The sequence below is a fragment of the Tasmannia lanceolata genome, unplaced genomic scaffold (assembly GCF_043159265.1).
Source record: "Tasmannia lanceolata isolate RefF3 unplaced genomic scaffold, GAP_Taslan_0.1 ptg000012l, whole genome shotgun sequence".
In the NCBI taxonomy this organism is placed as follows: domain Eukaryota; kingdom Viridiplantae; phylum Streptophyta; class Magnoliopsida; order Canellales; family Winteraceae; genus Tasmannia; species Tasmannia lanceolata.
Window position 1 is genome coordinate 34,648,484 of NW_027518689.1, and position 16,554 is coordinate 34,665,037.

At 36.4% G+C, this 16,554-nt stretch overlaps 2 protein-coding genes across 2 annotated transcripts; one reads left to right on the top strand and one right to left on the bottom strand.

Annotated features, from left to right (window-relative positions):
* The first annotated feature begins 251 nt into the window (after positions 1-251).
* ILL3 (IAA-leucine-resistant (ILR1)-like 3) lies at positions 252-8,297 on the top strand. The gene is made up of 5 exons (XM_077392202.1): positions 252-706; positions 1,335-1,460; positions 6,267-6,581; positions 7,148-7,276; positions 7,681-8,297. The coding sequence occupies exons 1-5, from the start codon at positions 365-367 to the stop codon at positions 8,074-8,076; spliced, it is 1,308 nt and encodes a 435-aa protein (XP_077248317.1). The 5' UTR covers positions 252-364; the 3' UTR covers positions 8,077-8,297.
* A 4,165-nt stretch (positions 8,298-12,462) lies between these two features.
* Positions 12,463-14,930, bottom strand: LOC143887952 (heavy metal-associated isoprenylated plant protein 9-like). The gene is made up of 5 exons (XM_077392203.1): positions 14,622-14,930; positions 14,341-14,527; positions 14,069-14,244; positions 13,458-13,548; positions 12,463-12,993 (listed from the first exon to the last, which is right to left on the bottom strand). Exons 1-5 carry the CDS (start codon positions 14,637-14,639, stop codon positions 12,587-12,589), a joined length of 879 nt encoding a protein of 292 aa, XP_077248318.1. The 5' UTR covers positions 14,640-14,930; the 3' UTR covers positions 12,463-12,586.
* Positions 14,931-16,554: the final 1,624 nt, after the last annotated feature.

Below are 16,554 nucleotides of genomic sequence, written 5' to 3' on the forward strand. Positions count from 1 at the left end.
CAAGGGATTTACTAGGGACCATCATAGAAAGCATTTCACGAGTTGGCTGCTGCATGAGAGACAGCCACCTCATAAATAAGACAAAATCTGTTGAAAAGTGAGCCTTTTGTGGCCCGGGAAAATGTCTTGGTCCCTACCAAAAAATCCCTCCAAACAAAAGTTCGTGAATATTAATTCCCAAAGGTTATTTTCGCATGTTAAGTTGTCAACAGTTCACTCATCCATTTTATCATGTGATTCATGTGAAAACTGTTTTCGTAAATTAACTCCTTTAAAAAATACATTTCTAGTCAACCGATGAGATCATGAGAACGGTTTGTATAACACAGGTCTCTCTCTCTCTCTCATATAATTTCTCCTCTGAATGAAGAAGATGATGGCTTATTCTCCATATATTCTATTTCTCTCCCTTTTCCCTCTCTTTACTGCTTCTTTCTCTATCGATTACAAGAGCTACTCTTCAGAGCTTCTAAGCTTAGCTAACAAAGACAAAGATTGGTTGGTCTCTGTAAGGAGACAAATCCATGAAAACCCAGAACTATGCTTTGAAGAATACAATACCAGTGCTCTTATCAGAAGAGAACTTGACAGAATTGGAATCTCATATTCCTTTCCCTTTGCCAAAACCGGTGTGGTCGCTCAAATCGGTTCGGGTTCTGGCCCAATTGTTGCTCTCCGAGCTGATATGGATGCTCTCCCTTTGCAGGTAAAATACCCATTTATCTCCATTTTGTTTTTCTTTAAATTTTTGGCTGTTGTGTTATTTTATTTGATGGTTTATATGTGGTTTTTCTTAGTAGTGTTGGTTTTAATGAGTTTGGCAATTTAGGAACTTGTGGAATTGGAACACCCTATTTTTTCTTTAAAATTTTTGGTTGTTCTGTTATTTTCTTTGATGGGTCATATGTGATTTTTCTTAATAGTGGTGGTTTTAATGAGTTCGCAATTTAGGAACTTGTGGAATGGGAACACCCTTTTTTTTTTTTTTTTCCTTTAAAATTTTTGTCTGTTCTGTTATTTTTCTTTGATGGGTCATATGTGTTTCTTAGTAGTGGTGGTTTTAATGAGTTTGGCAATTTAGGAACTTGTGGAATGGGAACACCCTATTTTTTTTTTCCTTTAAAACTTTTGTCTGTTCTGTTATTTTTCTTTGATGGGTCATATGTGGTTTTTCTTAGTAGTGGTGGTTTTAATGAGTTTGGCAATTTAGAAACTTGTGGAATGGAACACCGTGTTTTTTTCTTTTAAATTTTTGGCTGTTCTTATATTTTCTTTTGATGGGTCATATGTGGTTTTTCTTAGCAGTGTTGGTTTTAATGAGTTTGGCAATTTAGGAACTTGTGGAATGGGAACATAAGAGCAAGATTGATGGGAAAATGCATGGTTGCGGCCACGACGCCCATGTGACGATGCTCCTTGGAGCTGCTAAGTTGCTCCACCAACGAAGAGATAATCTCAAGGTCCGTATTCGATTTCTTTCTGATATGGAGTTATTTCTATATTGATCAATAAAAAAAAGAAGGAAAGAAGAGGGTTTGTGTTGAATTATTAGCAATGTTAATGCTTATTTCAAGTCTTTTAAGTATGTACATATAAAAATTTTGTGTGGATTACTTCAGAAGATACAGTGGTTCAGATGAAGTTTAGCATGCCTACATTTTCTGTTTCTTATACCGTGTCTCAAATATTCGATGTTAATCTCTTGTTGAAATGGTGAACAAGATACTACAAGTGATACAAACCTAGATGTAGAAAGTCGATGGACAAAAATCCGATAAAAAACCCTGTGATCAAAGGCAAGATAAAACAATCATATAATGAAAACACACAAAGAACACACGATTTATTTGGTTTGGCACAAAGGCCTACGTCCACGGGTGAGATCACGAACTTCCATTTTGAGAAAACACAATTACAGGATTACAAGAGGATTGACCTATAACCCACAAACCATAACTCTTTCTCTTCTCCTGCAACCAAGACTGTACACTTCTCTTTATAAGAGAATTCACCAAGAGAGAAACCCCTGAATCTCACCTTAAGATGATAAACCAAGAAATAAAATATCTTTTTCTTCTTTTACTCTCTTCCTAAAGAGAACAAGACCCATATTCTTTAGCATCCTTGATGGAGGATGGTTTCAAGTTTTTAGGTTTCCTTATTAGTTTTAACTTCCTTAAGTTACCTAAGTTAGAATCCTACATGAATTGGGATTAGGTAGTAGTAGTTTAGTCTTTTAATTTGAGTAGATGCCTTTTGGTTTGATTAGGATAAGAGTTTAAGGGAGGAGGAGGAAAATGCTATAAATATTAGACGTTTGGGTGTATGTAAAATTCACCTATTCATTAAATAATAAGCACAATTTTATTTTTCCTCTTATTTCCTTGTGGATTCAAGAGTTTTCATCAAAGGGATATGGTGTTCTTCTTCAACGGGTTAAAGACTGTGATCTTCGCCTTCTTTCCGAATGCTTCCACCGTGCCAATCCTCTTCTCTTGAGCCTCCTCTTAGTCATAGGTGGTTTTTGAGCCTCTTATGTCATAGGTTTTTCGAAACCCTAAAAGTGCTCCCTTTTTGGACATAGTTATATTAGGCAATAGGGAGTGTGGGAAACAAGGCAACTCCCACCACTAGAAAAGAGGAAGGTAAATATTGTGTCATCACTTTTGCACAAGCAAATTCAACATACTTCCAAGTTTCCAACAATAATAGATATGCATTTCAAAAGTATACTGATTTTTCCATACTTTTGGAGCAGAGTTCTAGGGAGCTTTGCTGAAAACTCTCATGTCAAAATTTCAATGCTTGGCCTCACGTTTGTGGGACTGTGGGATCATAATTTGTTTAGTAGAAGAATGTGAATTTTTTGGGTTGGAATTTTGTTAAATCTGAGATGGACTTGGATTGGGAGATTCCTCTTCTCTCTCCTTGTTCCAGGTTGCAGCTACAAATTACTAGGCTTGCACTTTTTTCGGCAAGGATTCTCTTTTGAAAGGAAAGGTTGTACTTTTTCCGGTGTGGATTCTCTTTTGAAGGGAAAAGTTTACATGGATTTGTTGATAGATCACTGATTTCAGATGCTACCAATTGTGAAGTGCTCCCTTTAATAAGTGGGAAAACCACATATGAAGTCATCTATTGCCTTCTGAACCACAACAAAAGGGTGTTCCACACACGCAAGCGCGCGCACTTTAATATTAACAGAAATCTTGTTCAGGTAAATTCATTGACGCTTGGTTTTTATTTGAGGCTTTGATCATTGTCCAATCAGTAGAAAACAATGGATATCGATGCAAAAGTTGTTTGGTAGAGTTTTGAAATTACAAGATTATACTTTGATTTTGTAAGTTAATAATGGGATTGTGGTGAGACTTCGAAAGTGCTGGATCACCAATGCTATATAGAATTCTAGCTTTTGATTTTGACTAGGGAATGGCTATTGTTATAGTGGTGGAGAGACGCTTGTCTCGAAAATCATCTCATTGTGTATCTATCGCCACCTCATTTGAGACGGTCCTTGTTGCTGTGCTTAGTCTTAATGCCTCGAGTTTACTCTTCATCTAATAGATCAAAAATAATGTTTCACTATTGCAAGAAGCTAGGCCACATGATTGCCAGTTATCGTAACTGGCAATATGGAATTTTCAGGCATTCCATTGTGGCTGAACATGCGCTAGTTGATTGTGTGCATGAATTCTACTTCTCCAACCACGCCTTCAATGTCTCAAACCATGGTCACAAGTACCACCAATTCAATTAGCATATTTTTCCAAGGATCTACTTCAACATATCATGGCCCTTTACAAGAATCTTCGTGCTTCTACCATTTCAGTTAACTCAGCCTGCTTAGCTCGTTGACTCTGCAACTTCAATTCACATCAGCAGAAATTCTCCTGATCTTCTCTTTGAAGTGTTTTCTTCAGTATTTTTTTGGTTGAAACTCCGTTTACACATTCTTAAGGTAAGGAACATTGAATCAAGAAAACAATTTCCTCTCTCTGCCTTTGTATCTCATTTTATATAGGATATATGCCTGACCAAAGTTGTTCTATACCCTTTTCAATTGATGTTTTTATTGTGTAGAGTCGTCGATTGATTGCTAAAGGCAGTAGTGACGAGCTTGTTTTATCAAGATTTTGTTTCTCTTCTTCGCATTCTTCCTTGTATTCTGGTAACTGTGTTAAGAATATGTATGTGCACTGGAGATCGGTTGCTGTCTCATTGGAAATAAATCTTTCATGAGTGGATTTTCAGGAGGTTGGCCTCTCTTGTGAAGCTAGGTTAAGCCAAAATTAACTCCACCTAAAGAAAAATCAAACCACAGCCAAAAGGCAAAGGACAGTTTAATATGACGATCTGTTCATTTTTTTTCCATGTTTACTTCATGGTATTGAGTTAGTTTTACCACAGCTTCCACCATCTGTTTTCAAGTTTTCTTCCTTTTAATTTTTTGTTGGATTTTTGGAAGTTATAAATAGAGAGAGTGACATCAGTTTGTCATTTTGTTGGATTTCTTTGCGCATGTCACTGTTTGGTCTGTTTGTTAGCGGGAACTAGATAAATGGCTTCTATGCCTTCGAGAATTTTACTCTTATTTATTGGATTTTGGCATGTATTTTGTTTGAACTTTGAAGTCTGGGAAAGCCTTAATGATTGTAGATGTTCCATGCTGTGTTTGAGAGTAATGTTCACAATTCCAGATCCTCATTTTCCTTTGTATCACGAATTATGTCTAATTCAGAGCCTTCATTAATTTCCATATTTTGGTATTCAAGCTTTTAAATCTTAAGACTCTTCTGAAAGAGTACTCACATCTGGATTTCTTCGTGGTATTGAGTTAGTTTTACCACAGCTTCCACCATCTGTTTTCAAGTTTTCTTCCTTTTAATTTTTTGTTGGATTTTTGGAAGTTATAAATAGAGAGAGTGACATCAGTTTGTCATTTTGTTGGATTTCTTTGCGCATGTCACTGTTTGGTCTGTTTGTTAGCGGGAACTAGATAAATGGCTTCTATGCCTTCGAGAATTTTACTCTTATTTATTGGATTTTGGCATGTATTTTGTTTGAACTTTGAAGTCTGGGAAAGCCTTAATGATTGTAGATGTTCCATGCGGTGTTTGAGAGTAATGTTCACAATTCCAGAACCTCATTTTCCTTTGTATCACGAATTATGTCTAATTCAGAGCCTTCATTAATTTCCATATTTTGGTATTCAAGCTTTTAAATCTTAAGACTCTTCTGAAAGAGTACTCACATCTGGATTTCTTCTATTGTAACCGTTGAAAGGAAGAAAGAGGAGAAGAGACTAGAGGAAAAAGAGTGAGTTAGGGTGTGCTCCAACTCACTAATGTATTTATATAATAGAGAAGAGTACAAGGACCAAAGTGCCCTTAGGCTCATATACACCTTCTAACAGTAACCCTTTATTCCCTTAGGCACATAAACACCTTCTAACATTAACCCTTTATTGATTATTTTATATTAATTATTTCCTTTCAATTATGCATGTTCAGTTCTTTCAATCTTTGATTTGTTATAGCCATTGCCCTTAATGACTTGCTCAAGTTCCTGTCCCATTAGATCGTTAAAGCTGTACTTTAAATAAAAACTAAAAGAAAGCACTGTCAACTCTGAGCATCAGAAGAAAAAAAATCAAGAGATATTTCGATGTGTTTTATGAAAGATATCAAATAATAATTCAAAAATGCACTGCATGAATTTTCCTACCGACACTGAAATAGGAAACACAACTTCTTCTATATTGTTATATCGCATTAATCTTCATTCTTCACCATTAAAGGGTATGTTACCAATTGTGACCTGGCGGTCACGGGTTCGAGTCACGGAAACAGCCTCTCTGCAAAGTAGGGCTAAGGCCACGTACATCTAGCCCCCCCCCCCCCCCCCCCCCCCGCTCTTCTGTCCTTCTTTTTTACAGCTTTAACGATCTAAAATATTAAAGAATTCTTTGGATAGCTGCGTTCCAATAATTTTTTTACTTTTACGGAATAAAGTGTTTCATGACCTATTTACCATTTATCATTTTTTCTTCTAATAACTGGTGTTGATTGTGTCTTCTAATTTTAATCTTATATGCTTGATCTACAAATTTCAAATGGTTCTGATGCCTACATTAAGCAACAAATTTATTCTCATATCGAATTTCGAACCATAATAGTTCTTCAGACAATATAGTGGACCTAATAAAAACTTGTGTTAAATATGACTGGAGTTCCCTAACATAGTTGTGCTATTTTATGTTGAAGGGATCTGTCAGACTTCTTTTCCAACCAGCAGAGGAGGGAGGTGCAGGTGCTTTTCACATGCTAAAGGAAGGAGCGCTTGGTGATGCTGAAGCGATTTTTGCAATGCACATTGACCCTCAATCACCAACAGGAACCATATCATCCCATCCGGGGCCCACATTGGCTGCTGTATGTTTCTTTCAAGCAAAAATAGAAGGACAAGGTGGTCATGCGGCAGAACCTCACTGTAATATAGATCCAATAGTTACAGCATCATTTGCAATTTTGGCGTTGCAACAACTTATCTCAAGAGAAGCCGATCCCCTCCATAGCCAAGTATATCTTTGACAAAGTATTTATATTAAATCGATTTATATGAAAATAGCAATTGGCAGTTTGGCACAACACCCACTTTTACTTGCTCCCTTTTTAATTAAATTAGTTGAAGCTAAATCCTTTAGAAAATAGAATTACTTCACATATCTTGCTGCAAATGACTAAATCAATTGTTAATTTTGTTATAGTAGTCTGAATTTTCGGAACTGATCTACATATCTTGAATGCAGACATCATTATGTCAACTTTCTGAATGCATATGAAACATAATGAACTACCTGAATTGTTTTATTTATCTACGGCTATAACTTGATAAAATAGAAAAGAGTGAATGGACAGACATCGACCCCAAGATGAGGGTAATTCTCGTACTTTTGCCTCCTCTCTCTCTCTCTCTCTCTCACTTAAGTTGGCTAGGGTAGTACAGTATGGCATATTAATAAGTAGCATAATCCTATATGTTTGAATATACTTCTATTCTATTTCTCATACATTTTCTTTGATAAGCGACAATGATCAAGAGTTACCCAACTTGACTTTTGCTGATGCTTAGTTATCTATTGAAGGTGGTCTCTGTTACTTATATCCGAGGTGGCAGTGCACTAAATGTCATTCCTCCTTCGGTTGAATTTGGCGGCACTTTGAGAAGTCTTACCACCGAGGGGCTAGACCAACTCCGGCGCAGGGTGAAAGAGGTATATAACAATATTTTATGACATAGTTCCCATTTTGCTTCTTTGTATTTCTTATCAGTTTCTGGTACACACAATCTATGGCCTTTTCTACCAACTAAGTACAACAGAGGGCGTTGGTTTCTGAAAAAAGATAATAGTACACTTGGTTCTGAAATGACCAAACCCTTGAACTTTTGGAATTTGTTAACTCTGGCACACACAATCTATGGCCTTTTCTACCAACTATGTACAACAGCGGGTGTTGGTTTCTGAAAAGAGATAATAGTACACTTGGTTCTGAAATGACCAAACCCTTTAACTTTTAGAATTTGTTAACAACATATCCTTTTTATCTAGTCAGAACACTCCCTTCACTTATTAAAAAATGGATTTTTGTATGTTTACAATGGCATTCATGTTTGTAGGTTATAGAAGGCCAGGCAAATGTACACAGATGCAAAGCCTTTGTTGACATGAAAGATGATGCGTACCCATCTTATCCAGCTGTCGTGAATGATGAAAGCTTGCATCGGCATGTCCAGAAGGTTGGTGGATTCCTGCTTGGTCCCAGTAATGTGAAACCCGGGAAGAAGGTAATGGCAGGTGAGGACTTTGCATTCTATCAACAAGTGATTCCGGGCGTGATGCTAAGTATTGGAATTAGAAATGAGGAAGTGGGTTCGGTGCACTCCCCGCATTCCCCTCATTTTTTTCTTGACGAGGATGTCCTTCCCATTGGAGCGGCGTTACACACTGCACTTTCAGAGATATATCTGAATGAGCACCACAGCTCGGTGGATGGTATGGATCTGACTACTTGATCGGTGACATTCTTGGCGCTGAAAAGGTGGAGTAAATAAGTTTCTTATATTACTTTATCGATCATTTAAGAATGCTATAATTATGCACACAGATCAGTTGAGAAGTTCTGTTTGGAAATATTATAAATTGATTGTACAGACAAGAAAGATTTATAAACTACAAAGTACAAACAATTTGAAAAATCAATTTTAGAAACTAAATAAATAACATTTAAATTAGATATTTGTGGTTAAACAACATTATAGCCTAATGAAGTTGAGGGAACGGCGGAAGCTTGAGTGTTGGATAGGGTTGGCCGTCCACCCAATGATGCAGCTGGGTACAGTGAGGTCAGTCTTTATGGTCTCAACCCGTCTGTCGGACCATCAAAACCAGTGCAGGTAGAGAGAAGATGAAAAATGGAGACTTAAAGAACTACAGGGTAACTAAGAGAAAGAACCATTAAGGGAATTCAAACCACAAACAGGGGGTAGCCCTCTCACTCTTTACTTTACTATAGAATTAATGGCATCTTCTTTCTTTGGAATAAATTATAAATGGAGGATGCATTTCTCTATATGATAGCACATGAATGCAGTTTCCTATTGTTACTCTAGCTATAGTTTTAGTTCCCCTCAATAGTATTTGTTTTTTTTTTACACTGAGTCGAGTAATTATTTCTTGCAAACTTTTGGCAGAGTTTCTTTGTTTACAGAGCTTTTGCTTTAGAATTGAGTGACTATAACATGATCTTGAGGTATGATTCCTTGTTGCCATATTCTTCACAAAAAATATGAAGTACAAACCAAATTCAGTCCTCACATCCCAAGTTTTTTCCTTTGGTTATAACTTGTGCTTTCTAGAAGTATATTTCTCTAAGGCTTTTCATTATGGACATATGTATGTTATTTTTGGAAAGATGAACATATGAATGTTATGGACAACAATAAGCACACATTCAACGGCATAGGCGTGGGTAGGAATATAGAATAATATATGTCGCATATTTGTATTAGTGTGATTATTTTTAACTGAATCCATATTTCACATTAATAGGAGGAAGGCCTAATCATGCTTTAGGGCTCTCCCCACAAATTTATTTCTCCTCTTTTCTTTGACTATTGTCGATCCACCACTATTAGTTTCACAGACTTTGGCCCTAAACACTTGGGCTCACAGAAACAACCCACTTTCTCTAGATCAAGTTCTAAAGCAGAATATAGGGCTCTTGGTATTATTACTACTGATTTATGTTGGCTTTAACCACTACTGATTTATGTTGAGGGAGTGTCTTAAGGATCATAATAGCACGAGACCCCTCTTGCTTTGGGATAAAGATGGAAAGCAGCCAATGTCTCCAGGTAGATTACAATCACACTAGGAGTAGCAACCAACATAGCAAGGATATCTTGACTAATTTATATTTTAAACCTTGCTACTAAATATAATCATATCCAACACTTATAAATAAATTCCTGCCTAAATCAACCAGTTAAGGCAAGATCCTAATCTTAATCTTTACTGAAAGACAAAGGGTCTCTTTGGATAGTTACAGAAATCTTGTATGCAAATGGTCTTGAATGTTAAATATGATTATTTGCAAATAAGGATTATAGTAGTTTTAAAAATTATATAGTTAATAGCTTCCAAAGAACTTAATGACCCATTTATGAATAAGATTCAATTATAATAATCTTATTTGGGTGCCACCAAAGAGGAGTTAGAATTTGATAAATCAATGGGCCTTGTTAAGTGAAGAGTCGTTGTGGTGTTCTGGGGTACTTATGATGTATTTAAAAATTGAAGAGTCCTTGTCTGTTTTCTAGGGTTCTTTATGTTAGTCTTGATTATGAAGAGTCTTCTATGAAGTTGTTTGGGTTGCATAAAAGAACTCATGGGAACTACAACTATGTGTTTAATATGGTTAGCTATTTTAGGATAAGTTTTTGTCTATAAATATGTAGTCATTTGTGAACTCATGGGAACTACAACTATGTGTTTAATATGGTTAGCTATTTTAGGATTAGTTTTTGTCTATAAACATGTAGTCATTTGTGTAGAAAAACACGGTGAAAAAAGTAAGAAGGGGAGAAATTTAGAGAAGAAAAGAGAAGAATAGTGTTTTGATGTGTGTGTGTGTGTGTGTTTAGTGGAGCTCTAGAGGGGCCTTTTGACTGATTGTCTTCCTAACTCTTTCATATGTTTTTATTGCCTGTCTTTCATAATGGATCCATTCAATTTGGGCCAACAAGAGGCTCCTTCAACTTATCGTGTAATGGGTTACAACAATTTGGAAAATAGGTAAAAGGGTGCACGAAATTGCTCGAAAAATCACAAATTACCATAGAAAATCATGAATTTAATTGATTAAGGGGTGATTTCGGCACAAGCATATACTCGACAAATGGGCAATATTTTTTAGAACTTGCTATTATTGTGACTAGGCGACGTCAAAAAAAAAAAAAAAAAAAACCATAACGGTTAATGGTGGTTTGGACACCTCTCCAAAAATGAGATTTTTTTCCTTCAAGACATTTTTAATCATTTTTAAGGAGAGTTGTCAAGACAAGGAAAGTGCTTGATAGCTGATAGCTTTTCAGGATGGAGATGTCACAATACCATGATTCATTTTTAGATTTGCCTATTTGGGAACTCATTTCTTATGGTTATGGACATGATTTTAAATTTCGGACGAAACATTTTGTTTCGACCGAAATTTTTTTATTCAGGTTGCTACCGAAATGAAATTCACCTGGACTCAGAAAAGTAGTAGATTTCACCCGGAAATTCAGAATTTTGTTAATGTTTTGGTTGAAATATGCGAAACATACAACATTTCAGATATAAAAAGCAAAGTTTTTGTCGAAATTTTGACAATTCAAAAGAAACCTTGACAAAAATCAACTCCACTCATAGAAAATAGAAGAATAACGAGATTCCCTTGAGATATTTCTAAAAAATAAACGACAAAAAAAAGGAAAAAAAATAATGCTAAAGAATCTTACTCGGATTTTGGCCATGATTTCATACCAAAATGTTTTCGTGATTTTTAGGGGTGTCAATGGATCCAAACGGTCATATGGATCATCCGAATCCGAACATTAATGAACAGGATCTAAACATATGAATAGGATCCATGGGCATATTTCGGATCATCAAATCTGGGATCCGAAAAATTTTGGATTGTGTATGGACACACCACAGATGCCCATTGGATAGTCACGATCCGAAATGGTTTACAAAAATACCCTCCAAATTTTGTTAATGCTAACCATTCTATGAAGGGTGTTTTGGTCAAAACCTCTCTTATCACTTAATGAATCAGATGGGAATGAGATTTCACTCATTTCAGTCGTTTCATTTCATGCTTTCACGAAGGAAAAGAGAGAGGGTTTTGTTCTTTATGCATCATATTCTTTGATAATAGTTATACATTATATTTGTGTATGTAATTTTGATTAGTTTTATTGTTTACAAGCATTATTATACACATAGATTAATCATAGACAAATTTTTAATTTACTTGAAGAAAATGCATAGAGCCACACTAATAGTGGACTGCCATTCTATCTATTTTTTTTAAAATTAATTGTTTACTTAGCTTAGTGGGACATAATAGGACACTCCGATGGATGGTCCGAATTAAAATTGATCGTGATCATGATGTGGAAAGTAGGATCCGAAGAACAATCCGACTCCGACCCGACTGATAAGGAATTTGAATGGATCGTGACTGTGACATAGGTGGATCCGACCCGAAGTGGATCCGTTGACTCCCCTAGTGATTTTATAAGATTTCGGCTTAAATTTCGTACCTAAACTGAAATGTTTTCATTTCGCTAAAGACTGAAACTGAATCCAACATCGAAATTTAAAACCTTGGTCGTGAGTAGGACTGTCCAAATGGGATTGAGATTGACACCCATGCATACGTTTAGGCAAATATTCCTATCCAGTGTTTCCCTTGTTTTACTTGATTTTATTATTCAATATAAATCAAAATGACAAAGGTGTCATGCCTAACATTATTATGAGTGTCTACTGCAGCCATATTTTCCCTAACTCTCACAATTCTTGGGCTAAGATTAACACCAATGGGAGCCAGGGGAACTATGACTTGGTTAACAGACCCATCAATTGCACCAATAGGAGCGACAAACACGTGGGACCCAATCGATTACACCAATGAGAGCAGTTTGTTTAGCTTCTGGATTTCACTTCCTAGTCCATACGTAATTACATGATCTAATTAAGACCCAGCATGTGTTACAGGAATTTTTTGAAAATTTTGGAAAGGAAAAAATTTTCCAAAATTTCCTTCACTTGAAGTGGGGGTTCAAGTTCTATTCATTTTATGATAAATTTCCCTCTAAATAAGTCATCACCATACATTTCCTTCTAAATCGTGGAAAAACAACTTGTGTAATTATATAAAATATAGAATTATACAAAAATATATTTACAGATACATTGATAAAATCTATCTTACTATCATTAATAACTAATTTGCATATAATTTCCTTCCAATTTTTACGAGATGCGACATGCGTTTGGATTCTCATCACTGAAGAGCTGAGGAGGTGGGAGCTGTTCGATCACATAAATGGGCCCCCAATACATCATCTTTTTTCCCATCTCTTCCATACTATTCTCACTCTCTCCTTCTTTACTGTTCTTGTCCCCCTCGGCCTTGCTTTCCTCAGATGCTTTCTCTTCATTTTCTTCTTTCTTCTCCTCTTCGGGCTTAGCCGCTTCTTCTTGGGCCTTCTCTTCTTCCTTTCCACCTTCGTCTTTCTTCTTCTCTTCTTCGGGCTGAGGAACGATTCTTGCCAGCTTTCTGGTTCGCCGATAAACATAATCAACCAGCCTGTTTTCGTCCATGGTTCCTGTCACTGTCACCTTGCCACTGCTCAGGTCTGTCTCGGCCGTTTGGACCCCTGAAAACCACATCATTGAGCACACTTGCAGGCATATATTTTAGCAGAATGAAGAAAAGATGTAGATCCCACATCGGAAAGGGAGATAAGATTGATGGGCTATATACGCGGATTCTCCCTCTCCCACAAAACTGGGGAGGGTTGGAAAACCTAGAACAGGACAATATTCACACACAGTTGGGTCCGGGAGTGACAGAAGATATGGGAAATGATATCCCCACTCCCTTTTTTGGATAATTGCACTCTTCATGAACACCTTTTTTTTTTTAGCGGATGCTTTTGAACACCGGTTCTTAATTTTTTCACGACTTTTAAAAATAAGTTGTTAGAATATTCTCATCTCTTTCCGCAGTTATCACTTGTAACTATGTTTATCATGTAAGTGCTCTGTATGAGTACACTTTGAGATTGATTGTAATCCAAGAAACCAAGATTAGTAAAATTCTTAATTTTATCATAACTACCTGGCATCTTGAGAATCTTTTTCTTGAGTTGCAGAGCACAGGCCTCACAGTGCATGTTCACATGCAGCTCTACTGTTGTCAACCCACTAACCTGCCATCATCAGAAGCAAAAAAACCTTGAAGTTTGATGAATGTAAAAATATTGGCTACTTATATTGGCACTACCATGTTTTGATAATTGCACAAACTCTGCTTGTTTTTTCTTATTTAAACACCCATCAAAGGTTATTACACTTCCCAGAAAACTCTCATAAGCCCATTAAGAAAGAACAGATAAGCTGAGTTTATTCAACTATTAAAACATGGTGATGCCAATAATATCAGTAGCTTAAATATTTGGTACCTTTTTATACAAATCTTTTTTAGGTGAAGTGATATTTACACCCCTCTTGTATGATAGATACACCTCTCTAATTTTGACCTCTTTTTTTTTGGCTGGTATAAGTATAGTGGAAAATTTAAATTACAATTGAAATACAAGGAGATGGACCAGATGGTGTATCTATCAAAATAAGGAGGGGTAAATAAATATCACCTCCCTGTTGTTATTGTTAGCTTTGTAAATAGATTGAAGGAAGTAGGTCTGATGGATCATGGATTCTGTTTGGCACCTGTGACAAAACAACTTCTGGTTTGGTAGACTCTCCCTCGACTGTAGGCAATGGAGACAGCACTGTAGCTTTCCTTTTCGTTTTATTCTGTATTCTCATGCAGAGAGCTTGTGGGTCAACTATACCCTTTACTGTAACTTGGTTTTGAGTCATATCTATTGCCACAGATTCAACCCCTGTTGACCACACACAAAAAAAACACATGAGAAAGAGAAATAGGCACCTGAGAGAGAGAGAGAGAGAGAGAGAGAGAGAGAGAGAGAGAGAGAGACCTCTGAATTTCATGATACATCTCTCTACTCTCTTGGCACATCCTACACAATGCATGTCTACAAACAAAATAACAGGAGATGGTGGAAGTTTTTCCTCCTCTTTCTTCTCTTCTGACTTGTCTTCTTTCTTCTCCTCGGCCTTGTCTTCCTTTTTCTCCTCTGCCTTATTTTCTGCCTTAGCTTCTTCCTGAGATTAAAAAAACAAAGCACAAACCCATATCCAAATTAACAACCCAAACAAAAACAACCCAAAAACCCAACTCCAAAACCAAAAAAAATACCTGATTAGCTTCACCCATTAGCCCAACCACCAATTTAAGTAAAAACTGGCCCTGGTTCTCTCAACAAGAGAAGAAGAAAGAGAAGAGGAGAGACTCCACAAGAGGATAACCTATCTTATATACACAAGTTTTTGACTATGGAGACAAGGAAGGTTTTGTTAATAGCTCAAATTCCTTCAATGATTCTTGTTCACATGCACCAGCACTAATTCAAGGGAGAACCTCTTGTTTACTTAATTCCAACACTCACTAAGCTTTTATTTCTCTTCTTTTGTTTTTTTTTTTTTCAGAGGAAAGAAGAGAGGGGAGTATCAAGGGAGAAGGAAGAGGCAAATTTATAGACGAGAGAGGGTGGGTGGAAAATGTAAAAAAGAAAAGGGAAGTGGAAAATGTGTCTTTTTTTTAGCTGAAACGTGGAGATGTGAAAGTGTTCAGTTTTAGAGTGTAAAGATCTATCAAATAAAAGAGTGGGATCACATGGGTGGGTGTGGTATAACGTGAAAAGCTCTTAGCTCGATTTTCAATGCCCAAAATATGTTTTCTCCCATTCTCCTTTTCTTTATCCGGAATTTCTTGTCTTGTGGGTATGTCTTCCTTCTTTTGGGATTATGAAAATATACAGGAAACTGATCGATGGTGACTAAATCAATTCACTATTCCCTTAAATTCCTCTGATATTTATCTCAGTGTTTAAAAACTCCTTGACTCGACAAAGAACTTGCCCGAGTCAACTCCTTAATTTTTACCTTGGCCGCGTTCCACGTTGCACCACATCCGCATTCCGCATTTTGCCCTACAGAGTCAATAAAATCCTTTCACTTTTCCGAGTTATGACCGTGTCAACCGCATTTTTGGTCGCGGCGCTGAGTCAACAAGAATTTATCTTGGCCGAGTTCCACATCACATCCGTGTTTCTAAACACTGAATCTTATCTAACAAAAAGTTCATTGAAGAGAAATGATATTCAAATGTGAGTGAAGTTGGTTCAGGGAGCTAACGATGGCCTACTGATTGCTTCAACCATGTTGGTTTGTCTGAGATGGATTCTCTTGTGCATAGCATGGCACCCTTTGTCCTATATGTGAGAAAGTAACATGAAATCAAATAAGATAAGCTTAAATTGTAGAAATTTCTAAAACTTATGGGTGTCAATTCTAATTCCCTTGATAAGTTATTTAATTTGTTTTCATATAATCTAATAGAGTTTTTAATACGGTGTCTACACGCACACAAACGTGTTTTTTTATATAGTGGGGCTCACATTAGTGGATGATCCAATCAATTCATTTGTTGGGCCCCAATGTAAACAGTCCGTGCCCCAAAAAATATAATAAATCTCCATAGCATGATCCCAACCCTAGGCACGTAATAGAGACATCTACAGTCTAGAGAGTTAGGATCATCCTATGGAAATTATTTTCAGGGGCCCAATAAATGAATGGTTTTGATCATCGAATAATGTAGGCCCTACTATTTATTTTTTAAAAAAATCTATAAATCTATGTTCATAACGTGCGGACACTATATAAAAACTCTAATATTAAATGCAAATTCTTTTCGAGGTTAAATATAATTATTTATGGAGGAATGCTAAACTGAGGGGCGCCCTTGCACTTTGGTGAGATGGCCCAATGGATGTGCCCTTTTAGCTGTTTTTTTTTGCAAAGGGGCCCCTCATTTTAGCATTCCTCTACAAATAATTATATTTAACCTCAAAAGTATTTTCACTTTGGTGAGATGGTCCAATGGGGCGCCCTTGCGGCTGGTTTTTGCAACGGCACCCTTCAGTTTAGCATTGCTCATGTCTATAAATAATGATTATAGTACTCTTACAAATGATATAGTTAATGGTTTTCAAAGAGGCCCTATTATCCCATTTGCAGACAAGGTTAAATTAAAATAATCTAAATTGCAAATAAGGACCAATAGTGGT

Bases quoted from the DNA above. Each gene is read 5' to 3' on its own strand.
- ILL3 (XM_077392202.1), top strand. From the start codon at position 365: ATGAAGAAGATGATGGCTTATTCTCCATATATTCTATTTCTCTCCCTT. The intron at 1,461-6,266 runs GTCCGTATTCGA...TTTATGTTGAAG, and splicing joins AACGAAGAGATAATCTCAAG to GGATCTGTCAGACTTCTTTT. The intron at 7,277-7,680 runs GTATATAACAAT...TCATGTTTGTAG, and splicing joins TCCGGCGCAGGGTGAAAGAG to GTTATAGAAGGCCAGGCAAA.
- LOC143887952 (XM_077392203.1), bottom strand. The intron at 14,245-14,340 runs GTCTCTCTCTCT...TGTGGTCAACAG, and splicing joins ATGTATCATGAAATTCAGAG to GGGTTGAATCTGTGGCAATA. The intron at 12,994-13,457 runs GTAGTTATGATA...TGTGGTTTTCAG, and splicing joins AAAGATTCTCAAGATGCCAG to GGGTCCAAACGGCCGAGACA.